Source organism: Syngnathus scovelli, chromosome 6, assembly GCF_024217435.2.
Source record: "Syngnathus scovelli strain Florida chromosome 6, RoL_Ssco_1.2, whole genome shotgun sequence".
Lineage (NCBI taxonomy): Eukaryota > Metazoa > Chordata > Actinopteri > Syngnathiformes > Syngnathidae > Syngnathus > Syngnathus scovelli.
Window position 1 is genome coordinate 18,388,496 of NC_090852.1, and position 25,782 is coordinate 18,414,277.

Below are 25,782 nucleotides of genomic sequence, written 5' to 3' on the forward strand. Positions count from 1 at the left end.
TTTTAGTCGAAAAGGATTCGATTAAAATTGTTTCCAGCTTGCCAATAATGTGTGTCAATTTGTGTTGTCTATGGAAAAAAACAAAAAAACATTTTCCCCATTAAAAAGACTAAAAAAAAAAAAAAAAAAAAAGTCAAAACCTTCAAGTGGTGTAGGACTGATGAAAGAACTTGAAGCTAAAAATATGACTTGCAGGAAAGTAACGGACCTCATCTACAAGTAAAAAGGTAAGTTAATTTCAAAGGTAAGACATTTTCAATTCAATATAAAATGAGATCAAACATAACAATTCCAAAATCAAACTAGGAACAATTTTTTTTATTTTTTTATTTCTAATTTAATTGAATGGTCTTAATTTTATTTTGGGGGTGGGGCATAATAATATAAACACAATTAATTTATTTGAAATAAAACACTTGGCACCCTTTAAAAAAGTTACAATTGCTGATGTGTTCTCTCAACATCGTGGGAAATAATGTTCTTTATGGCCAAATTGATGTGTGCAAAGAATACTGACTTCAAAAAAGATTTTAATGTCTGGTTGCTAAATTTAAAGGCAAATTTGCTTTTATTATTATTATTTTTTCTAAATTTCCCAGTCTGAGCAGCCAAATATACACACGTTAGCTACCCTAAGACTAATTTGTTCCTCGCCATTTACAAAACATAGGTTAGCTTCATTCAGGAATAATCATTTTTGGTGATTATAAAAACACGTAGTATGTAAGCGTCATTGAACACCCCGTTTTCTTTTAATACAAACTCGTGAGCTTTACAAAAGGCCACATTTGTTTTTGTCATTGTTCTTACGAAACTGCGTGCAGTCTCGAGTTTGGCTACGATGATGATTTCCACCACAAACTGGAAACAAGCAAATGATCTTTATCAGCTGTCAAATGTTGATTTTCAAATGATTCTTTGGGGGAAGATGAAAGCTTTAGGCGCAGTGGATATGACGAAGTATTGGAATCCATTGGCGGACTACAAGGGACGGCCTTGTGAAATTCCACGATTGGAAGGAAATTCTGTCTGAGATGGCAGACATGTGACGACCAACATTCTTCTGTGACCTTAACAGTGTTTTTTTTCCTTTTTAAATTGTTATTAACACACTCATGACTGTCTTCCGACACAAGAGACTCAGTCGAAACACTTTCAGCTAACAGCGGTAGTTCTTTTTCTGGGGCACCACGGGATTTATGTGGGCTACAAATATCCACTTTGTTTTGGGTCTCGTGACCCTTAACAGTGAGCCCCATTGTATCATATATTTCTTTTTTTTTTTTTTGCTGGGAAGTCGGATATGATCGCGATGTTTTTTTTCATCTAATTCGATCTTGATTAATATTACGATTCTGAAAATGCAATGAAAGATGTCAGTCAGGTTTAAGAAAAAGCAGTTTTGGTGACAAAGGTAACCTCATGTTTGAGATTTTGTCCTATGGCTGCCAAATTTAAATCGTGTATAGCAGACATATGCGTGACGCTTAGTTATGAGGATTGGATTTGGAGTTTTTCGGTGTGTCTCGTCCCAGCAGGGCCCCGAGTTTGATGACTTGCCATAAAACAACTCTTGTAACTTGAATTCCGCAAGGTCTGTCTTGCGGTTAGCTCGTTCCATTATATGCCCACTTGGCGGAATTACATTATTCTGGTCCGATCAGTCACATCCTGCTGCCAAGGTGTTAAATTGTTACGTAATCTACGAGCACGAAACCCACCTTTTAATTCGGCTTCACTTTTAAGCGGTGGGAAAAAAACACGGCTACATCTATAATCAGGCGTTTGTCTTAATTTTCCTCAGATTCGGAAAAAAAAAATAGCCCTCTGAGCTGACATTTTAGTCATTATCACATGTGCAAGCCACTATTTGTGAAAACGACTCAGTCACAATGGTCACATCACAGAAACTTGTGTGTGTGTAAGCCTAGCGGAATTTCACAACTCATGATAATGAGAATATAGCTCCCGGTAGATAGAGTGAACTATGACGGGGTCTGACTGAGTGAAGCGATTGTAGTATTTTTGTAATTATTCATATAAAAATTATTTGTACTAACAACCGAAGCCAGCTGTTCAAAATGTGATGCAATAGCTGTTCTGTTGTAACACTGGGCATTTTTATTTTCAAATCATGTCATGTGATGATCATCATCTCATGACCACTGACTGGCCAACATCGTTTCTACTTTGTCTGGCAAAATAAAAATACTGTGGTAAACTACCGCTAAACTTCTGAATGTGCTTCAACTGAATTTGCGCGAGATTCTTCGTATTTCTCACGTTGTAACGATCGACGCCATCATTCTTGCCGTTTCTCTAAAAGTCTCGGCCGTAAGTCAGGTTTGTTCCGAATAAGGAACGTGGAGAGGACTTTAATGTACGTAACGCTTTGATGGCCTCACGAGTGTAATCTAAAATCATCCCAGATTACGGCGCACTTGTCAACAACACGATTAGCCGACTAAAAATACTCGTGGGCATCTGGTGTACGTATTGGTGCGTATGTGAATATCTTACGTGGCTTTGTTGTAAAATTATGACTTAACATTAAGATTCCTTTTCAAATTTACTGCCGTTTTTATTCCACTTTTTTCCCCCTTTGATCTTTCCCCCACAATATTATTGCATTATTATCAATTTTGGCATTTGGCCAATATTACCATTTTTAAAACATTTGTAGCGTATCAAAGGAAGAAACAAGATGTAATAACAAGCCCAATCACGCCCCAATATGAAATGTGTTTTTTGTGAGCCCATTACTTTGGCAGTCATGAAGAAACTAGTTGAGTGGAATGTTCTTTTAGCACCAAAAATAACCAACCAGCAATATCGGATAGATGATTCACAACTTTGGAATAACGTTGGCGAGTGAGTCATGCTATGCGATGTGATGACGATCAGGTGTTTGAAAGCAGCAGCACTATTTGTCCGAGTAAACAGCAAACAAGACAATACGGTTGTTGTTGTATATCAATCAGCCCATCACACGTAACCTTTCATGCCGAGCTTACCGAGTCTAATACGATTATGTTTGTGAGTTACTTGGCAATTTGTTGCACTTAGGTTCGGAGCGAGGATTGATTCATTGATTGTGTGCAGGCTCTTCTTGTTTTTATTAGCTATAGACTCATGAGTTCTGTTTTATGAGGTTCTTATGACCAGCAGAGTTGATGAGAATGCAGCTGAAAACGGGGGGGGATTCCACGTTTGATTCTTGGGCGGACAAAATGAATCTTTTGGTTCATTGAACACATGATTACTCTTAAAAACAACAAGAAAACAACAAATTTACATTAGGGTCATTGGAGGCAAAATTGTCTTTGCTGTTAACAAAAACGTGTTGATCTATTGCCGTAGATTTGAGCAAAAACATGGACGTCACGGTCTTTAGGCTCTAAATCTTCCGATGTTTACAAAAATACATACATAAGGATTATTAAACGCTCCAGAATGTCTTTGATGGTTACAAAAACATGTTAGCATGACGAATCAACTCAACATTATTTATAGAGCACTTTCAAAGCAACCATCGCTGAGTTTTCTTTTCATTTAAATCAAAGACGTTCATTGCTGTTAACGGTTAGATTTCCTCCAGCCATGACAAAAGAAAGAGAGGGTCTTTTTTTTTTTTTCTCTCTCTCTCAATGGAACTTGGATTTGACAGCCATCTGCAAAGCAATAAATACATTGAAAACAGCAGAGGCCCTAGAATTGAACCCTGTTGAATACCATATGACAGTGGGGCAGATTGGGACTTTGAAGACGACTGTGGTCCACCATGTCAAGCACTGCTGTGTCGTTAGCTAGTTGGGAGGTCATTATAAAAATAATCGTTCAAGTTTAAGATGTTATAGCAGCTTAAGCAGGGTAACCCCGACTTCCTTTTCCAGCCACTTTGTTCAGTTCTTCCAGGAAGGTCCCGAAGTGAGCTGGGACACTTGAAATTAAAATTGCATCATAGGCTAATCTAAAAACAATTTTTTGGATGTTAACAAATAAAAGTGTCTTTGATTTAGCTTCAGTAAAATGAGAAAAGACAGCAAGTGAGGGAGGGGGGAGGAGGAGGAAGGAAGGGATCGGTGGCTCTTGGACCGGCTCCTTCATGTTTGTTTTACTGCTGCTTTCATTCCAACAGGATAATTGGCATGCTTAACGCTAATGTGGCGGCAGGGCTAAAAGTCATCATCGTTTAGTATTGCTGCACATCATGTTCCCTCGTAATAATTCCAATTTGGCAAGTCACAGAACGCTGATTATATTGTCATCTTTCTGATGTTTGTGTTTAAAATAAACATCAGTTGTATTGTAGCGCGCTAGCTATTATCTTGTCAGCCCACAAATGATGTTGTGCTTGTTCGTAATGACTATGGAATAAAATTGACGATGATTTGATGTGATTGTGTGTGTTTAGCTAAAACTTTCTTTTTTTAGCGACTGTTTCAGTAAACTCTCCCATGTGGTTATATTTATCAAAACAATTTTTTTTTTAGATCCAAGTAGCCTGTATATGGAGCTAGCTGGTCCCCGATGAGGATAGTTTACATATGCTTCAAGCAACCAAATGTCTTTGTCTCCAGTTAGGATTTCCAAAAATCTCTATTTATCAAGCATCTCTTTTGATGTTTTGTTATCTCAGCTTTTGTTTTTAATCGTGGGATTCTTCCAAAACCAACACAAAGCATACCGCTAAAAGCAAAACATGAATCATTTCCAAGATTTGTGCTAGATCAGGTTGCTCGAGTACATAATGCAGAAAAAGCTTCTCATGGTCCGGGTTTGAAGATTCTTGCCACCAGCATTGACACGAAACTTTTGGTTTAGATCCAGACAGATACCCTTCATAGTTGCATGAAGACAAACATTGTTCATGATGTAGACAGTAAATTTCAAGTAAGCATTAACTGCGTTCCTTCAATTAGTGGACCCTAAACATTGTAAGTAGTTTATTACCATTGAACTTGTTGAATCCTGTAGACTTCTGAGAGCAATGTCTACTGGAATTCTAATCATAGGAAAAGACTTTAAACCCTGCAAATTGAGCAAACCAAATAACTAAGAATAGTCCCCGTTGATGCACTTAAAAGTGAAAAGTGTGTATACCCCATCACAGTATTTGAGTAAATTTTCCCCTAAATGGAATTTTTTTGCCTCTTCATTCAGTCTGATCGATTTCTTTTCCTCACAAACCTCACTTTTCTAAGATAATTGTCACTCCCTGGAATGTAAACATGAAAGGCACACAAAATTGTGACCACACACCAAGATTTGGGGGAACAATGATCGCCCCTAGACATTGTCTGCACATAATACATAGCGAGATTTACGTGTGCCCTGCTATTGGCTGGAAACCAGTTTGGGGGGGGGGGGGGTGTCCCCCCCTAACCCTAACTACCCATAGTCAGCCGGGCTAGGCTCTAGCATGCCTGCGACCCTTGTGAGGATAAGTGGTTCAGATAATGGATGTATGGATTTTTAAAACTGCAGACTGAATGTTCTCTAAGTGTTCCCTGTAATGTAAACACGGGCCCCTGCACGTAGCATTGTTGTGCGACCACATCTTAGTCTTCTAAGAACCCTAATCATCGTTGAAGACTTTAAATCATCATCCCTAGTTGGCTGCCACCCAGCTCAGAACCACGAAGTTCATCTCGGGGAACATAGAAAGTTGGCTAATCACCTACCTTGCTCTTGTTGCAAGTGACTTTTTCACGTCACACACACCCAGACTATAATTTTTTTCCGCAAAAGCTCAATAAGCTAAATAAGAATGACTTGAATGACACCTGATTTAGGATCGTTGGAGATGCTAACATGCTAGCACGCAAGTCACTTTGTTGCTGACTCAACAGGCCGAGGGCAAGAAGGCGTAAAATGCTGCTTGAACTTAACCCGGGTGGCCTCTACATTTAAAGGGATTTGACAGGAAGAGTTCACGACCTCTGCCGGTACAGCAGACGACCCACCCCTGTCCAACCCCACCTCGCAGCTTTAGCACTAATGCTAATCAGCTTAAACAGCAGGCGGTGAGAGATCACCTGGTGCGTTGTTGCCATCATTACAGCGCGTTGTGCTGCGACTTGCAGTCCAATTAGGAGCTCGCTTCTTGGAAATGACAACTAGTAGATAAGTCTTGGATATATAGAAGTTGGAAATTAAGTGGAATTCATAGGAATTTGTGTGCCAGATGCCGATAGACAAGTACTTCCTGTATTACAAAGCCCCAAGAGTCCTTTTGAATGGAGCATGTGCAGGAAACACTAATTTGGCGGTTCTCTGGTAGGCATTTCTATGACCGGGTTAGAAAAGGAGTCACCCAAGGGTCTTAGTCGGGTTTTTAAAAATCTGAATATGCGATCACTGCAACCGTTGAATCGAATCGCATAATCATTGTGGAATGACCGCACACCAACATGATCTTGCTTTGGCAATTAAATGTTGCTTACACTGAGTTGAACGGAGCTTACGCATAGAAATCGGTATGTGTGCAGTGTTTGCATGGACGTGCTAGCACACGTTAACACTGTTTGTATTCGTGGTTTGAGGCGTTTACCATAATGATATAATTATATCACACCCTCTACATAATTTCTTTGGATTACACAATTGTGTTTATGCTAGTGTCATCTCGCAAACGCTTGAATTATTAGTATTAAAGGATTAGCTCTGTGCTTTCCTTTTTGCCCTTTCAAGCGTCACTTCTTATCGAAGTAAAATAGCGTTCAAACAGCCAGTAACTGTTCAAATTGATCAAGAACGCAACACCACCATCTGAAAAAGACCAATGCTAATGCTAACGACCGCGCTAACAGTACAGCAAAAGCAAGTATACAAACTAGCCTTGCTAATCAAAAACCCTTTGTCTTTAATGTTGATGATTACATTTGACAAAAATGCACATGTACATTAAAACGTTAAATTTAATCATTTTCTGAACAATTTTACAACTGAGAGCAAAATATTTAACCCTCCTATTATTGGATTATTGGATTAATGTCCTCATGTGTTTTATTATAGTTAGTATCTGTCCTTTCTTGAATGGTGCCCTGTGTGAAACCCCCTTTGGCACTGAATGGCATCCCGTGGGAGATCACCCCGAATTGACGCACCGTAAACCATACTGCGCATCACACCACCAAATACACACACACACACACACACACACACACACCAACAAAAAAAAAAAAAAACTGAGCTTGATAGTGTATATTCCCATTTTTATTTTCCTTGCTAGCGTGCCACAAAATTTCAAGCTAACATTTGTCACAGCTATCAATATGATTGGATGGTCCAGGACAAATAGCCTGGAGGATCCATGCCCAAAAGTTTTGCTTTGGAGGTAGCAATCAATATTGTGAGATCAGTCACCCGCAAACAAAAACGCACCATCTGTCAACATCATGACAATAAATAAGTTCGAGTTTTAATCGGGGGGATCCGTCAATGGACTTTAAGAATGTAAAAACAAGAAATGGGAAAAAAATAGTGTTCAACAGTTAATACCTGCAAAACTTTGTACGTGCTGCACAGCAAGCGCGAGTTCAGCCAATGACCTTACAGTGACTACTCTAAATGAATCTTAATTGGAATGTGACGCACAACAGACACTGTGGAGCCACATTAAAAGGTTCCTTGTGGAAGCATAGCAATGGATTAGTTAAAGGGCATCCATCGCGACTCCTTCATAAATGCCGAACTGGCCAACCGTCACATTCCTCAAAGGAAAAACAACTTGTGCTTCAGGGGCCATATTTGACTATTTTTAAAACCGCCACATCCGTTGTACGGCCATTTGATTTTTGATTGCATATTGAAATTGATTATTGACATAATTATTGTATTAAAATCTCATTTTCTATTTGATCATATATAGTGGAATTATTTGTATAATGTTTGAATTATAAGCAGGTCAACACTTATAAAATCTTTTAATCAGAAATGCAAGTCAACTTTTTTTGTGGTGATTCCGAGTTGACTTCATGAATCAATGATTTAATAAAATAATTCATATAAAATAAGTACTGTAGACAGTATATATAAAATTATTCATATAACTGCTGTAAAATAATTCTCACAATAATGCTTAGCCTCCCCATCTCTTCAATTAATGACGACATTGTTTTACGGGTCACATGTTGACATTGTGAGCTGTCTTACAAACGTCAAAAAGAAGTGAGAGCCACTTGACGGAAGCCTTCTAGGAAGACGTTACAAACCAATGAGCAAAAAAAAAAAAAAAAAAAAAGCTCTCATCTCATTGTCTGGATTTATTGTTAATACAAAATAATGACTAACATTTTAAACCGGGCCGGATGGGACAGGGTAGTCTGCTTCTTACCTTAAAGATGCTGCCTGCACAATTTGGGCCCGATTAGTTTAATCTCCTTTCAAGCGCCGCGAGTACTCGATCACAAAAGTGCACGCGCACAACACACACGACAGTCGTAGTAGTAGGAAAAGTGATTTTCGTTAAGTGGGTTTAAAGACCATCACGCTAATTGTACTGTAGTGGAAGGTCACGAAGAGTTCACTATTTGTGTGTATTTGTTTAATAATCAAAGTAAAATAATTAATGGACTTTATTCAATAATAATTATACATAGTATTTGTAGTTGAGCATATATTATTTTACCATTCTTAAATATCCAGTTTCCTATACAGGGAAGAGCCCAATTTAATTCAGATTTTAATCCAGGATTAATTGAAATATCTTGCTTAGATGGGGATTAAAATAGTCTCTAGTCTTGAGTCAAATCTGTTTTGAAGAAAGACTACAGATAATCCAGGTCTAAATTAAGGCGTTAGCTTCAGAGTAAGGTCTGAATGCTTCGCTGTGCATGGTGAAAATGGCTTACTGCATCCATCATGCAGGAAGACCACCACCAAAACCAGAACACGAACCTCTTATTTGTCCAATCAGGCACCGCCCAAGCTAGTCTACGCCGAGAAAAACGGCAAGTCCAATCCAGTTTCCAATCCACCCAAAACACCGATATTTGTGTTTGTTACACCCCTAGTATGATTATGAAGACCGCAAGCATGTTTTTCCAGAAAGCTCACACAAGCTCAAACAGATTCAAAGCCTCCAAACTGCGAGGCACGTGCCAGACACAATCGCCATGCTGCCTCTTACCCCAAACTGAATGACAACGCGTGACCAACATGTCATGGTACAGCAGCGAGGATGAATTACACGACTCGACACAAATTATTGCAAATGTTTTCATCCTCTTCTTTTTTCCCCCATTTTAATCCCTGAAGGCTCTTTGCACTTGACATGTTGAGGGACCCGCAACATCTTGAAGGGTTTAAGCAACCTGTGAATGCATGAAAACTGCCATAGCCAGACTTTAAGCTAACAACCACGCGACCACAATGTGTCATCCTCAAGTTATTGCTCACATTGCCTCCTGCCTCTTGTCTAAGTAACGTTACGGTTTTGAATGAGCTGCTTATTCAGTGATTGAGCCAAAGAATGTCAGAGCTAATCCAAAAGGAGTCAAGACGTTCAAAGTTACGCACAAGTTTCAACAGGGCTCCCCCTGGTGGCATAATGTCATATTCCGGATCTGGCGAGGTTTCAAGGATTCAAGTTTTAATTCGGGTTTTGAAACAGAGGTTACGGTTTCAAATTTGGAGTTCGAAACGGGTGAAAGGATGACATCTTTTCAAAGTTATTTATTGACACAGTTTAGTACATTTAACATCAGTGTAGAAAATGGAAAAGAATATGAATCCAAATCTATACAGAAATAAGATTTTTTTAAATTTTATTTTGCGACCAAATCCATCATGTGGATTGGCTGATATTTTGTTAGTATAAAGCAATCACTTCTAAAACAACCATTATATTATCTATATGTTTTTCTGTAAAAAATAGAAACATTCTTGAAAACGGTCTTCAATTTACCGTATTTCCTCTATCACTTCTAAAACAACCATTGTATTATCTATATGTTTTTCTGTAAAAAATAGAAACATTCTTGAAAACGGTCTTCAATTTACCGTATTTCCTCAAATAGTGGCCTACGGTGAATGTGGAAATCATTTACAGCTCAAAATTCTACACACAACACCCCATAAAGAAAAACTGAAAAAAGTAAGACAAAAAAAACCAAAACTGAAATCACATGTTATTCAGTAAGTATTCACAGCCTTTGCACAGTACTTTGTTAGTTCACCTCTGGCAGTAATTGCAGCCCCAAGTAAGTTTTTTTGACTGATGCCACAAACCTGGCATCAAAAGTGATGCACTGTACATACTTCCCTCCCCTTGCAGTTGAGTTAAAAACCAAAACGCAAACTTTTAGCCGCTATTTTCGGAAATACGCCGCTTACTATCTCTGTCTGCTATCACTGAAACGCAATAACGTCCATTTTGTTGCACTGTATGTGCTCGTGTTGAAGTGTAAAATGCGCCGAGGAAAAAGGAGACCGTCACGGCAAGGCGTCCGGCGTTCCCCGTTGACCTCTCTTGTATGACGGTAGGAAGGGCACGTAACGGAAGAAGCGGAAGCGCTGCCAAATGACGTTGCAGAAGGGAATGTCGTAGCATGACTGGTCGCACGTGGCTTGACTTTCATTGGTTTCCGCGTGCTGCCACTTGCGGAGACCTCGCTCCTCGGCGCTCCCTAAGGGAGGAAGTGCAACATCGCACACAGGTTAATTGAGGATTTTTTTTGGGGGGGTGAACATTTTTTTTCCGACAGTCGGCAGTAGAACATAGGTTGCCACGGGTTTCTGACTAAAAAGCAGAGAAAAGAAGATTTTTGTGGAATCAAACATGCATAGTAGTGACTGACGCGAATAGTTTTAGCTTATGCAACACCTCAAACGATAAAACAAGACTCATAAAGTTATTTTGAATGGGGAAAAAAAATGTACTTCCGTACACTTAGGAAGGGACTTGGACTCACTGAACAAATAGAACATCACTGGGATTCCTTAAAAAACATTTGCTATTTATGAACATTTCGGTATGTCGCTGTTGGGACTCTTACCTGGAATGGTGTTGTCCAGGATGAAACCAAAGAAGCCTCCGATGAACATGTGTGTCGTGAAGAGCACCACGATGATCTGGTCTAGCTCTTTGATTCCTTCCAAATACAACGCACATACAGTTGTTTGTTTTTTTTGACACTTGTAAAGACGGAATGTGACCGGTTTAAATCACGGACATCCATGGAGGGCTCAGAGGTCAGGGTGAAGTGGGGCTAATTAAGAGTGATGGTTCTTCAGCTAGGGTAAAATAGGACTATGATTATTTGGAAAAACATCTTTCCTGTAACAAACGGATTCTAAGACACAAAAGCCCCCAAGGGCACGATAACAAAAACCCTTCGTGTTCTCGATTTTGCTTCCCCCACTGGTGATTGCTATTTTTGGAAAAATAGCAGTAGTAAGAGCAAAGAAAAGTGTTGTTGAATGGTTTTATATATTCAAAATCGAATTTCATCGGGAAATTAGCTCAACAAAAGCATAATTCACTGCAATCCAACGTGAACTAGAGTGTTAATCTGCCATGCAAAGTCATTTCAGGTCGGCCACGCAGGTCAAAAGTTCAGGACCTCGTCACAACATGTCTGGCGGGTGCTTGGGGCGAGGGTTTGGGTGAGGAAGGAAGCCAGGGAGCTCTCCTCCGGCAAGCGTTGCTTATCTGAGCGGGACAGATTACAGCTGGGGGAGCCGGTAGCGCCAAGAGGATTGGGGGAGCTAAGCGGCCTAGACCTGAGAGCGGCAGACCGGTCCCACCGCGGATTAGCACTTTCCTCAGAAGATACCACGATCATCTTATCATGTCAGCACCCCTCCCCTTTCATCTCTGGTAGCGGCGTCACTCTTTGGTTACAAATCTCAGTCATCAAGAAAAGTGTCTCCGTGTTCACGTTTGTCATGCCTCTCCAAAGTTGACCTTGGTGTCAGATTGAAAGACTGACACCAAGCTCGTATATATCCGTGGACAAGTGTTGAGCGTGTCAGCCATGACGGGGCCAAAAATTCATGTTAGAAACTGAACTAGAAAGTTTAGCTCAAAGCACCTGAAGAGAACAGGTGCTGTTATCCAGTAGTCTGTAAGCGTCACAGTAGTTTTGTTGTAGGTATTGCTCAAGAAGAAACTTGTCTAAAATATCCAAGCCTGCCCTGCAGCTAACGACACCTGTGATTAAGACAGGCAGGTTCAGAGCAATCATCCACTTGCCAAGATCATTCGCTGACATCTACGGGCAACGAGGAGGATAATAATTGGCTCGCAGCACCGCCTAGAGCCTGGAGAGTATTTTATTCGCTAGCCTTGATATCCACTTGAAGGCCCATGGACAACAATTTGGCACACTAGTAAGATGTAAGACACATTTCTGTGCCAATAGCTGACTAGTCCATGAACCTTAAACCGGACATCAGGGATGTTGACTCAGTGCCCGAGAGGCTGAGCCGTTGGTTTCAAAGCTGACAATGCGAGTTACAAACATCCATTACCCCACAAAATCCTCACTTCAGCCCAAACAAACAAGCAGACGCTAAGGCAATTAGGCTCTTCAAATCTGGGCCAGGGGGACTCAAAAGGTGAGCAAGAAGCCATTGCCATCTGGGCCCCGTGGGATTTGGGAAGGCCTCTGGGGTTTTGTGGGGGATTAAGAACTGGCACTGGCACTACCTCAGCCATCCTGCCCAGACGCCCATTCACCAACACACAACACACAAGAAATGCTGATCACAACAATTTGAACCTCAAATTTTCTCAAAAGCTGACAGTGCGCCTTATAGTCCGGTGCGCCTTATATATGGACCAAATTCCTAAATTTGAACTGGCCCGAAGCATTGTGTCATGAAATCAATCATAAGTGACCCGCTGACGACTATGAATCATGAATCAAAAACACTATGGATCATTATGTTGTGATTATAAAGTAATTTGTTGCTTCTGAAGTTGAAATAAAAAAGATAAAATGGAGAATGATTTGATTTAGATTAAAAATATGACATGATGCATTATGGTGCGCCTTATAGTCCGGTGCGCCTTATATAAGGACAAAGTTTTAAAATGGGCCATTCATTGAAGGTGCGCCTTATAGTCCAGTGCGCCTTATATAAGGACAAAGTTTTAAAATGGGCCATTCATTGAAGGTGCGCCTTATAGTCCAGTGCGCCTTATAGTCCGGAAAATACAGCAGGAATATTATAAATAGCATACCGTCCAACCGGGTTTAATACTTCTCAACAGGAATCCCACTTAAGAAGTTGGCAACCTGGCAAAAAAAAAGGGATGGATGGAGAACCCAACCTATCTTTTATTTGAAACGTTAGAGTTGTGATGCATGTAACTTTAGAAGCGTTATGATGTACCGCACTTTGGTGTACATCTAAGTCTGTGGACTTAATTTACGGATGATTGTTTTCAAAATATTTTGAGGTTTTTAATCACATAAAAAGTACACAAGAAAAAATAACTCAAAATAATACAAATATTAATACAAAACTAAACTGGAACAACCCCGCTCTGAAAAGTAATTAAAATGAACTTTTAAAAAAAGAGCAATAAAAACAGAATTTGATTAACTCAAGAATTTACTTGGCGCATGCAGCACTTTTTTTTTTTGGGTGCGTACCAAGGTTGGCATGTTCAGCACTCACAAGAGTTGACTTGTCTGAGGGATACTACGTGTTTGGAACACAAACATCAGCGCACATGAGGGGTCCGCTTTCTCGCCACTCACCGGCGACTGCTAGTTCAGCGTGCGGCCGATTTCTCTCAGATGGCATACACAAACAAAAAACGGCACCTGCTGAAAAAACCGAAACCCCAAAAGTCTAACCTTGCCTGCTCATTCCCACGTGAGCTTTGGTTTCGTCTTTCAGCCGATAGTGTTTGAATCATGCCTATGTATAAAGTCCAGCTGTTTCTTAAGAGGCCCCTGTGTAGCCTTTTAAATTCTACGCAGTGTTTCTGTATTCTTTCAAACACACTAAACCATCGCAAGATAGCTAACGTCCACACACCTCTGTCTCAAAGCCAAATTTTTGTCGTACATAAAAGTTAGACCGACATAAATCATATCCAAACTTTTTCCATCTTTAACGTGGCCTGCAAACTGTACAACTCTATTGTGTGGGAAAATCTTTTTCAAAGGGGCAAAGGAAAACAAAATGTTGTTGCACAAGTGCGCACACCCTCTTCTCACTGGTCTCGGGTTGTGTTTCAAATTAACCATAACGCCACCGTTGAAAGTGATTCCGATTAACACCAAATACAGTTCAGTTGTTCTTCATCTGACATCTACGAGTGGCCTTCCAGAAGAAGTCTGAAGACTATTTTGAACTGCTTATATTTTGCTAGTTCCACGTGTTCATAAAAAACAGCCCGAAATGATGCCGCTTCACAATAGCCCTGCTGTTTTAAAAAGTATTCCTGAAAGAAATATGCCACTGGCGTTACCTGTGTCGATGATTCCCGGGTTGGAGTGAAACCATGTGGGCAACACCAGACCGCTGAACGTGGAGAAGCCAAGGATGAGCAGGTTACGTGATGAGTTAAGATCCACATACTGAAGACATAAAAAGAAAGGAACTATAGTGTACCAATTTTATTGACAGATGCAAACTATTATGTCTTTTTTTTTAATACGCCTCAGCTGAAATCCATTTAACGTCCTGAGTGATATAGTCTGGAATGTTGGCATAGATTGGGAAAAAATGCAATTCTGTATTCATTTATTGTATGTTCACCCAGTATGTTCTAGTTCTTGAATTTGGCGAATATAGTTTTCCATGTTTGCATCAATCTGCCTACTCGGATAAAGTTGTATTTTTTTTCAAGGAAAAAAAATCTATTTTTTTTTTAATATTATATCATATTTAATATATTTAATCAGCCAGCCTTGCTCTGATAAAGTAGTATTTTTTTCAAGGATTTTTTTTTTTTTAAATAATATTTTGTAATATTCTTTGCCCATCTAACCAATATCTCTTCTACTACTTTGAGAAACAATTTTTCCGACCACAAGTGCACAAGGCCCACTTCTGCCGTTTGAAAGACATGACCCAAAAATTATCTCAGCTGGGGCAGCTGTGACAACTCGATTTGAAACTAAAATGCGATCTATTTGTTTTTCGCAGAAAAATACATTTTCATTATATTCCAAATACTCGTTCGTCATGCTCCACATTTCTGTCCTTCCTTTTACCCTTCAACTCTTCCTGTCTGTTTGTATCACTTTCAACACCAGCACGTCAAGCGAGCCCGTTTTGCAACACCGTTCGTTCCATGCATCCGTCATAATTCCGCTGTGGCTATAGACCGCGCTCCGGCAACGTGGAAAAGATTTCTTGAGTTTTGTGTTTGTTTTTCTGGGTAGAACTCCTCAGCGAGCCGCTTCCCCGCTGCTAAGAATTCTGGGAACCAGGACACCAATGGCAAATACTGCTGTGAGGCATGAAAACATCCAAATAGTTGAGTGCATTCTCTTTAAGTCACTTGTCTCTCTCTTTCATGAGCTTGTTTTTCTTTTCTTTTTTCCTGCTCCAAATAATTTCCACATGATGTGGCGAGGGCGCGGTATTTATTGCCTACTGTTAAATGCCTGCAAATAATTTCTTCTCAAATGCCTGCAAATAATTTGTTTTACCCCTTGAAGTGAATGCAACGGGGTTGTTGACGTGGGCCACGTCTGTGCAAATGTGTCTTTCGAGGTCGAGCACCGGAGAAAGGTCATATTATGTGACTGGGAAGCCACGCTAAGGGACGACGTTGCCCCTCCCCCTCTCTCAATGAACAAAATGTGGCCTGTTTACCATCTGTATTTGGAGAAGCTGATAAGACTTCTGTGTTTAGTCAAAATTGATCAGAACTGAAAAACATTACTTGTTGCCAAATATTTCTTTAGACACAGGATGACAATATGAAAATCATTTTAAAATGGACTTATTTTCGAGGATAATTTGATTTACACGTTTAGTCCGTTCCGTGACAAAGCGTACGCACCGAACTCAAACGAGTTTTCCCCACTGAAAAGAATGGAAATGTCTTTAATCCTTCTCAACTGTTTCCGTCTGGGTTTTTCTCAGATTTTGGTATTTTCCTTTCTGGTCAAACTCAGGTCTCGTGTTTTTGATTGTGTTTTTCTTCCTGAAATGTTGAGATGTGACAGGGGGGGGCGTTGCCGACCATTTACACAGCTGCAGCGGCGTACACCTAATTCCTAATTTCACTCATCCACTCCTAAAGAATGCTCCGAGTCCCAGCGCTGCTAGAAAAACATGTCAAATTCAGTTTCTAGATTGATTACTCATATGGGGCGCCCTGATCTGATAGTGATATCAGTCTAATATCAACCAAAATAAAAATTCTTATGACTCAACACTGCTTATATAAAAAAAGAGTAATTTAGTATTCAGCTTTGAAAGTCAACTTCAGTTCACTTGAAGAAAATTATAATGTGGTATACCACTAATATTAAAATCAATGACCCAAAGTGTTTAGAATATGTATGTTAGCCTGTCTTACCTGCAGGTTGGAAATCCCAACGGCGGCGATCATTCCAAACATAATCAGAAACATGCCCCCGATAACCGGATCCGGGATGGTAATAAAGACGGCTCCAAACTTCCCAAAGATTCCCAGGACAATCATAAGAATTCCAGTCGTCTGGAGCACCAGTCTGCTGCCAACCTAGGATGCATGTGGGGGTGCGGGGGGGGGTGGATACAGTCTTTCATCGTCGGCAGTAAAGCAATCAAAAAGTACAAAGCCTTTAGAGAATTTCCATTAAGTTGGTCTTGGCCGGTGTGCTGCGGACTTGGATTCCGACAGCAGACTTGTCAAGTGCATCGAATCTACACTGCGTGTTTATTTATTTGTATTTCATGGACCATTCTCGGACATTTGCAATCTGGCCAAAATCAATCGTGTTCATGGCCTGACTCCAAGTTTGAAGAGGTTCAGTCGAAATTTGGAAATTATTACCATGAGGCTTTGACCACAGCTATCTTGGATTAGAACCGAATTTCCTGTCATCCTCAAAGACTCAAATTGATCATATGCACTGCATGTTTTGATGATCAACTCTAACCCTAACCCTAACAATCAACCCAACCCTTGATCCTAAACCACTCAAACCCAACCACTTAAACCTAATACCCTAACATCTCACCAAAAGTAAGCCCCAAACCCTAACTTGCCCGGACCTCCCGACCTCCAACCTCTCTAACCCTAACCAGCTCCAATTCCCTATGACCTAATCCTAACAACCCCAACAACTAACCATGATCCTCTTACACTTGGCCCTAACCAACAGCAACCAAAACCGGCTCTAAACTACTCAGGCTCCAAATCCACCACCTAACCCATACCAATCATACCTCCACCCAACCCTCTTATCTCCTAATTCTAACCAACCCTTACCCCCCAAACACCTAACTATAACCCTCTAACATTTGACCCTAATCAACCCTAAGCCAACCCCAACCAAAAGTAACCCTGGCAAACCCGAGTCCTCTACATCCTAAACCTAATAGTACCCTTCACTCTTCAACCCAAACTTACCCCCCGAATTCTGTACCAATCTTATTTCAGAACTAACCCGAACCGCGGACAACCTGAAGCTAACCTCCTCTATCCTCACTGGTCCTTTTAGTAACACCGCGTCTTTCTCAACGCTTTCATCACTTTACTTGATTGAATTGGCACGAAATGCCTCTTCCAGAAATTCTTTTACCAATGAGAAAGCGGAGAGTAGCAACATGAGCTCTTGGAGGGGAAGTTTTTGCCTGAGTGTTAAGGAGTTCCCTTTCAACACGGCTGTCATATCAAGAAGACGTTTGAAAAGTAATGAACACCTTCAATGTGCTGCCATAGGCTTTTCTCTGTACGTTGACAGATACTGCTTTCGTATTTGAATGATAGAAGTTGGCCTTAGACGCGGGGGTACGGCCCCTGGGCGATCATCTGTCAATCGAAAAATCGATGAAAGCTATGTTGCCTGCTCTGCTATTTGTTGGAATTGTTTTGAAGGGTTCAGAACAACATGTGCTTTTATTTCGTCAAATAGATGCATGCATTGTTACAGGTTCAATATATCAGGTTTTATGAGTTTCACAAAACATTCTATTTGTGCTCATTATTTTGAAGTTAAGCCTCTCATTAAACTTAATATACCTCATGAACTGAACTTTAATGACATTTAATGGCCATGCTTGTTGCAATTTACAATAGCTCACAATCACCACAGTTTACATTGGTAACTTGGGGCCCTTTTCAAGCAGGCTTCAATTTGGGGTTTTAAACTTGGGTTAGGGTCTCCAGGCTGGTACGTAGGGTATCAATTGAGTGTTTTAAACCTGTGTGAGGGTTTTAAAAAAAAAAAAGTCAGGCTTTAAAATGGGGCGTTTAAATCAGGCTAAGGCTTGCAAATTAGAATTCAAAATCTGGGTTTGGGTAAAAACCTGATTTCAAAGAAGGGTTTTAAAGTTAAATTTCAAGCCAGTGTTCGACTTTCAAACAAGGGTCAGGGTTAGGGTATCATCACCCAAGGCAGCATCTCCGATGTCACGCCATCACAAATCTGATATTACACAGACGCCTATTAGCGCTGATGAGCCGACGATTGAGGCTGCTTCCTGCAACCCTCGTGATCCTTCCACTGTAGACAAACAAACGACAACTCTGGTGTGTCCCTTACAAAGCTCTCAACACTCAAGCTTGAATGGTTGACAGAAAAAGGCATCGATAGGAACGCTTGTTCTTCCAAGGAGAAATTGGAGAGGAGCAGCAGCCGCAAGTGTTTAAAGTGATAAGAAGTTGCACACACGTTAAGATCCTTTGATAAAGTCACAAAAAAGATTATCATTTAAATTTTAACTAAGTATGAACAAGATTATAATTTAAATAGTATAATAATCGAAACTGTAAATATATATATGAACGCAAATGCCAGTGCATTTAATGTACTTCATTGCCAGTTTCAATGTACCTTGGTGATGCCAAGTGCAGCGATGTTCTGGCTATAGGAGGTAGTCCCGTTGCCCGTCCCCCACAGACCAGCCAGGATGCAACCGATTCCTTCAATGGCGATGCCGCGGTTGATGGCGTGGGTCGGTGGCGGCGGCGCGCCCGACAACCGGGCGCAAGCGTAGTAGTCACCAATGGACTCCATGGTGGATGCCAAAACGCCCGCCATCATGCCCAGCACTGATGATACGCTGACAGTGGGCAAACCCCATTGACCTGCCAACAGACGATTTAAGGATTTATTTTTTCAGGAAAATGAAGGGTGTGTGCCCCTGAAAATCACATTTCATTCAGAGTAGGGGAACTAACTTGGGTTAAACATCTGCTAATATGTTTTATATGCTGCTATTTAAAATGGTAATTTACTCGCCGTTTGACTTTATTTGATATGTTAAGAAATCAAATGTATTCTGGCACAAAAATTCCTTGCGGGTAAAAAGTTTTAGTTGGTAACTTTCGTATGATTTGTTGTGGTTTTTTTGCCCTCGTAAAATCAGATTACGTTCAGATGAAAGGGCCAGCTGTGTGAAATCATGGAGTCCTTGACAAAAATGTGGTACCGTGAATCCCGAGGAAAATTTCTCAACAGATCCCTTAACCGCGAGTATCCGGTGCGGATCTCCGATACACGCGACCGTCTCCTGACTGGGTTGCTTTCTTGCTGAGTAATAAATAGTCACATCCTAGACGCAAGTACTTGCCAGTGGCAAGAAGCCACAATGAAGATTAACAAAGCTGGGTAGTAAACAACATCTGCCTCATAAAAGTGGCCCGGCGATGACAAGACAACAGCATTTGATGCTTTATACAAACATCTGGACGAATGAGAACATTCCTCGAATCATCTTCACGTCACATGGCAAGAACCACGCCAATTTTCTTGTAGCGCATTTAACCGATCGTCCGATTGTTTTAACTCGTACCCGCCGATCCAACAATTCCCGGATTGCCTGCATCATTCTCAACGCTGAATAAATTCCTGATGCGTGTGACCTTGTGGACTGGTTCTGGATTTTGTCAACCGCTTGCTTTGTCACTACGGATTGATCAAATGTTTACTCAACCAACAAACTAGACTTGGCGGTCCTAAAATTTTAAAAGTTGTCTACTGCTGGGTGATATAATTTTGGCCAATCTGAATTTGTAAATTGAAGTGATTTTCTATTCTAAACGCATCAAACAATGACTGTGAACATGAAACTCGTGGTTGGAAAATCCAGTCGTAACTCTGCTTCGATAGTGAATTCCATACACAATAAATGAATTCTGATCATTGTTAACCTTGTTTACCATGAGTAGTTATGCCAGACTTTAAGCTTTATTTATATCCCGGGAAAAACAGTTCTGATATGATATGCCCCACCCTCCACAACAAAAAATTAAAACCATTTCCAGATGCCTTAATAAAATATATCTGACATTCTTGGGCCAAAATCCACAAAGGCTGAAGAATTACAGAATATTTGACATCCATTTGAGACATTGCACTTAAAAATTTCGACGATACCTCGTTTTTCGCAGATGCGTTCCAAACCCACCCGCGATAAATCGCAAATAGAAACCGTATATAAATTATTTTGAAATTTAAATACCAATGGATTGAAATTTCCAACGCATAGTGGCCGCGAAACAGCAAGGGTGTATTGTAAGTCAATTAGAAGTACGCTTTACCTTGGCAAAAAAATTCAAAGTGTCCAACCCTCAGAATTACCAACTTGCACTAACCCGAGGGGGACATCATGCATGGCGAACCATTAACCTGTCTTAATCCTTTAAAAAACATTTCCACACTGTTCTGTGCTTGTATTGTACAGTTTACAGTAGATAAAATAACAAACGTGATACCGTATTGTATAAACCTGCGAATTGGCGAGGGATTACTGTATTTGGTTCTGGCATGTATGTAAGGTGGAGGTGTAAGGCACAGTTTGTGTTTCTGCGTTTACATTTATAATCCTTTCCTATCAAGGGCTTTCAATAACATGTTATGTCAGGGCATAGATTTGTTCGTTACACTAACACACTCCAGGCACTCCAGCTCAGTGGCCTAGTAGTAGAGTGTCCGCCCTGAGACTGGAAGGTTGTGGGTTCAAACCCCGGCCGGGTCATACCAAAGACTATAAAAATGGGACCCATTGCCTCCCTGCTTGGCACTCAGCATTAAGGGTTGGAATTGGGGGGTTAGATCACCAAATGATTCCCGAGCGCGGCACCACTGCTGCTCACTGCTCCCCTCTCCCCCAGGGGATGGATCAAAATCACATGGGGATGGGTTAAATGCAGAGGACAAATTTCACCACACCCAGATGTGTGTGTGACGATGATCATTGGGACTTTTAACTCCAGCGAAAGGCAGTGCTATTGGAAGGCTAACTCCCCGACATGTTTGAAAAGAGCCTTTGAAATATCTCGGACAGAAAACAGACGCAACAGCACAGGCAGTGCGAATTCATTGAAATGTTTCACACGTAATAAATATGTCTTTCAAGCAGGGATGAGAATTTTCCGCGGATCCGTTTTTTTTCCGTCGAAAGTATTTTCGTGGAAATCCGTTGAGAAAGTTATTTTTTTTATATATATATATGGGGGGGAGGGGCCGGCTAGTTGGCCGGGCAACGTTAGCCTCGGCGACTCTGGCGGGCATTCCCCCGTATAACATGAAGTATAGTAACCCAAGTGACTGGTATCAGCTAAGATGCCAATGGTTTATTTACCTGGGTAGGGAATGTGGAACCAGGGCGAGTTGGCAACAGCATCCAGATTAATGTCGGTCCTCGCTGCGTAACCGTACTTATCCGACTTGGATGGCAGCACGTCGAAGACGGTCAGCAGAAAACAAACCAGCCAGCCGCCACACATTCCGAACAAGGCCTAGAGTTTGGCGGGCAGAAATTTCACGTCAGGGAAAATGACGACCCACACAATATTGGAAGATGCAGATGTAATGAAGGAAGAATCCCCTGAAATATTATATTTGGACTTTCTAGTTTTGGTCTGTTGACATCAGGATGTGTTGCTGGATGTTTATGAATATACGGGGGAGATAGCGATCAGGGTGTGCTGATTTCTTACACAATTGGGAACACTCATCGGCAGCTCTGAAGAACTTGGCTCTGCTTTGCTATACCGTGACACTTGATTTAGTTTGAATAGTAACCATGAGGTTTTAGTTAAACTACAGTGAGTGGAGAATTCATCCTTAAGTCACCTTGTAAAAACAGCCCAATTGAGTGGTTGGGCGTTGGCTTCTCATTCAGTGTCGTTGCCAGGACGCCCGATACACTTTTTGTATTCCACACGAAAGCGTGCACTGAAAGATCTTCAGAATTTGTATTGATTTATTTCCATGCAAACCTCTAACGCCGGGAGCAGGAGTGACTCATAGAGGTCACAGGTGACTCCAGAATAACTCTCTGGCACTCAAGTTGATATTCATGAAGATACAAGAGGTGCTGCTGGAGGATGCATTCCATGGAGTCACGCTTGACGTGCTTCAGGAGTCGGGCCAGCGTCTCAGGTGCGAGTTTGTCAGCGGTTACTCAACAGTAATATAAAAGCATCGCAGTTTGTAGGGCAGAGCGTGCTGGGGGCAAACAAGTTCAAGCGTGGAAGCCGGTGACTCACCGAGAAGAGCTTGAAGAGAGGGTAGTGGAACACTTTCCATTTCTTGTCCTTGTAGGCAATCAGCGGGACGTCCACTTTGCTCAGGTACTGCGAGAACAGCAGGATGAGGCACACCGTGCTGTGGACGCAGAACAATTTACACGCTTTGCAACCAAGATTTGAGATCTAGATTTAATTTGAGAGAAAAACCCAAACGTGAAACCATAGTCTGTGCCGAAACCACAAATTAAAACAAATTTTGGCTTCAAATCTTAATTTCAAACATTATCCTGTCTTGAAACACTAATTTGAATCAAAATGAGATGTTGATGCTGTGGACGAGCACAGCGCTCTAGTTAGCTTGCAAGCTAGCTGGTGGCTAGCGCCTCATGTCCTAATATGGTAAAGGGATACATTCCATCCACCGGAGGCTTTAATTGTATATATTTTGGTGGCTCAAACATGTATTTATACGAAGGCATAAGGAAGATGGAGTTTGATTTTTCAGAAGTCGAATTTTATATACGACACTTGCCTTATTTTAATCATTTGAATTTTCTCTTCGGTGTGTCAAATTTGCAAGACAATTACTTTGACCTCACAAGGGCTTTAAGAATGCTAAAATAGTTTTAGTTTGAAACATTTTTCCCCTCTAATAGACTTTTAAAATATGTCCATTGCTTCCTGTGGGAAACGGTGTCACCCTTTCTTGCGGCGTGATGTATTATGTCGAAATTAACATGTTGACAAGCTGCACATCTGCAGATGTTAAAGAGCAACGCCGACCGCAGCCTTCCTCGGGCTCAGGTGGAAACGTATTCCTGGGAATGCGTTCTGTCTGGATACCCAAAAAAAAATTTGACCTTTACGTGCCTGAAGACAGACGCAACACTCCCTCGTTGGCCGGGGGGATGACGAGAGCAAGCAGGCCTTGAATTATGTACTTCAATCAATCATTCATTAAAGCAAAAGAGCCGCCATTATTCAAGCAACAGCATTTTTCCCCGCACAATAACCGATCAAACTTGCGAAGAACACTTTGCGAAAGACAGAGTGCAAAAAGTTAATGGCGACCATGTGTGCTGGCCGGGCATGATGCTGCTGTAGTTCCTCGTTTTGGGACAGCAAAACAAGCTCGTAACATCCTCATCGCCGTAACCCATCACGCGTCATTTCCAACTCGAAATAATATCGTCTAGTTAATTAACTTATAAATAACCTTGTTAATTCCAAGGAATTTGTTCAAAACATCGGTCCTACCTGGCTGGTGTCTGTGCAAAAGATTTATTTTATTCCCCCCACACACTGACCTAAATCAACAACTGCGAGAATTCCTACGGACACCTGGACTATGTGAACACGCGGAACACGTACAAATCATAAATAAAATCGGACGGATCTTGTTGTCTTTGGTGATTACATAGACCTGTACGTGAGGCGACGTCAACACTAAATTGTCTTCAGTGTTAACAAAAAAAAAAGGTTCAGTCGAGACTCTAAACGGTGTTTGATGACAACAATGTGTAGGTTAGGTTTATCCAAGATCCTAATATTTACGAAAACAAGTAGATGGGATTCATTGCAGACCAATTTGTCTCTGTCGATTGTACGAAATCATGTTGCCTTATTCCCTCGTTGTAAACGAAAAAAAATGAAGTCCCGTGTTAGCTATAAGTTAATTCTGAATGTAAACAAGTGCAGTTTTTTTGTTGAGTAACTCTCTGAAGGAAAGGTTCAGATAAATTCTCTTTCTCTTGCTTGTCTTAAAGAGGAACTCAAGTCCAAGTTTACCTTTGGGATTAAAATTTTGTAGATTATGAATTAATAATAAAACAGCCCCCTTTTTGTAAGCAAGCTCACGGCGGCCATTTTGTCACTTGCTGTCAGGTGAAAATGACATGACGGTCAAAGTCTGCTAAATTGTCAATTTCTTCACGTCAAGACACACAAAGAGATCAAAATTGCGTTTCCTACTAATATATATATTATATTGGTCCACGGACAAACAAGACATTCAAGTAAACAATACAAAAAGTAAAAACCAAGAAGGCACATACAATGAATAAATAAGGGCTCAGGTAACGATCACTGCTCACCTGTTTGCTAGGTTTGGGTACTTGACGCTCGCAAGCCTCTTGAAATAACCGCCTAAAGGTCACCCGACGCGGCAGAAAAATCTCTCCAATGTGGCCCTCGGTACAAACGCAGATGTTGCTCCGTTCAAACTGGAAACGAAGTAAAGTGACTAAAAGTGCTTCTTGTTAAGCGTCTGCAGCTGTAGCCGCCAGACCTCTGTGACAAAACCACTTGTGCTGACAAATCCCACTTAGTGACACGCGGTTTTCAGCGTCCAAGTCAGCGGAAAAGAGAAAAAACATCAAAGCGCACTGTGGTGCAATAATGAAGATGTAGCGCCTTTGCCGTAATGGCGTAAAGCTTTCATCTGCCGCACAAATTTTCCACAGACAAACGTGATCCCGTCGCCGAAAACAGACCCAAGGCCTCGTTCAAGATTTCCCCTTTGAACGGAACCGATGGTAAAGCAATGTGCTGTTGTAAAAGCTGAGACTCGACAGCGCATCCTTAACTTTTTTACATGTGATTAAATTCAGGTTGAACCGAAGAAACGTTTTTAGCCTTCCATCCAAAAAGCTCAATTCCCGTTGCCTCTTTTCAACGTGCACCGAGTGAAAAACATGGCGGACACGTTTTGGTGAAACGCTGACCTTGTAGTTTTGAGTTTCCCATTTTATGGTGAGGTATCAAACTTCACTGACTTGGTCCCTCTACAAAACTCAAAAGATTTTGAAATACAGCCCTGCATTTCGAGTACATGTGCTTTAAATTTAGTTGCTGTACAATATCTCTTGGAGAAGTTTGTCTTTTGACAGAGTCCTGGAAAACAAAAGGTTTTACACCCAGAATGTCAGACTGACGTTCTGGCTATGGCTTCCTTAGTCTTTCTTTTTTGTATGACTACTCATGACAGACTAGCCTACCACATTCTTGTTGCTAAGTGAGACTGGCTTCAGGGGTTGAATTTTTCTGAAAAAACATCTCCCAGTCCTCAAATTTATTCGCCATGCTCCACCCAGCCATGATAGACATGCCTCCCATAATCAGTCTTGCGAGGTGAAATTGGCTGTTTAAGCAAAATGCTACAACCGTTTAGCTTT

The 25,782-nt window shown here is 41.0% G+C and overlaps 2 protein-coding genes across 4 annotated transcripts in view; one reads left to right on the forward strand and one right to left on the reverse strand.

The window, feature by feature from the left end:
* tmtc3 (transmembrane O-mannosyltransferase targeting cadherins 3) overlaps positions 1 to 25,782 on the forward strand; it is a 93,049-nt gene that overhangs the window by 46,481 nt on the left and 20,786 nt on the right. The window lies entirely within an intron of this gene.
* Positions 9,664 to 25,782, reverse strand: part of si:dkey-106n21.1 (solute carrier family 23 member 1) — a 33,016-nt gene continuing 16,897 nt past the window's right edge. For all 3 annotated transcript variants that reach the window (XM_049722713.2, XM_049722714.2, XM_049722712.2), the window contains exons 6-12: positions 22,628 to 22,745; positions 21,718 to 21,874; positions 18,966 to 19,219; positions 16,502 to 16,666; positions 14,435 to 14,543; positions 11,001 to 11,096; positions 9,664 to 10,631 (exon numbers count right to left, since the gene is read on the reverse strand). In XM_049722713.2, coding sequence (XP_049578670.1) covers positions 10,438 to 10,631; positions 11,001 to 11,096; positions 14,435 to 14,543; positions 16,502 to 16,666; positions 18,966 to 19,219; positions 21,718 to 21,874; positions 22,628 to 22,745 — 1,093 coding nt within the window. In that variant the 3' untranslated portion in view covers positions 9,664 to 10,437. The remainder of the gene's footprint in view (positions 10,632 to 11,000; positions 11,097 to 14,434; positions 14,544 to 16,501; positions 16,667 to 18,965; positions 19,220 to 21,717; positions 21,875 to 22,627; positions 22,746 to 25,782) is intronic.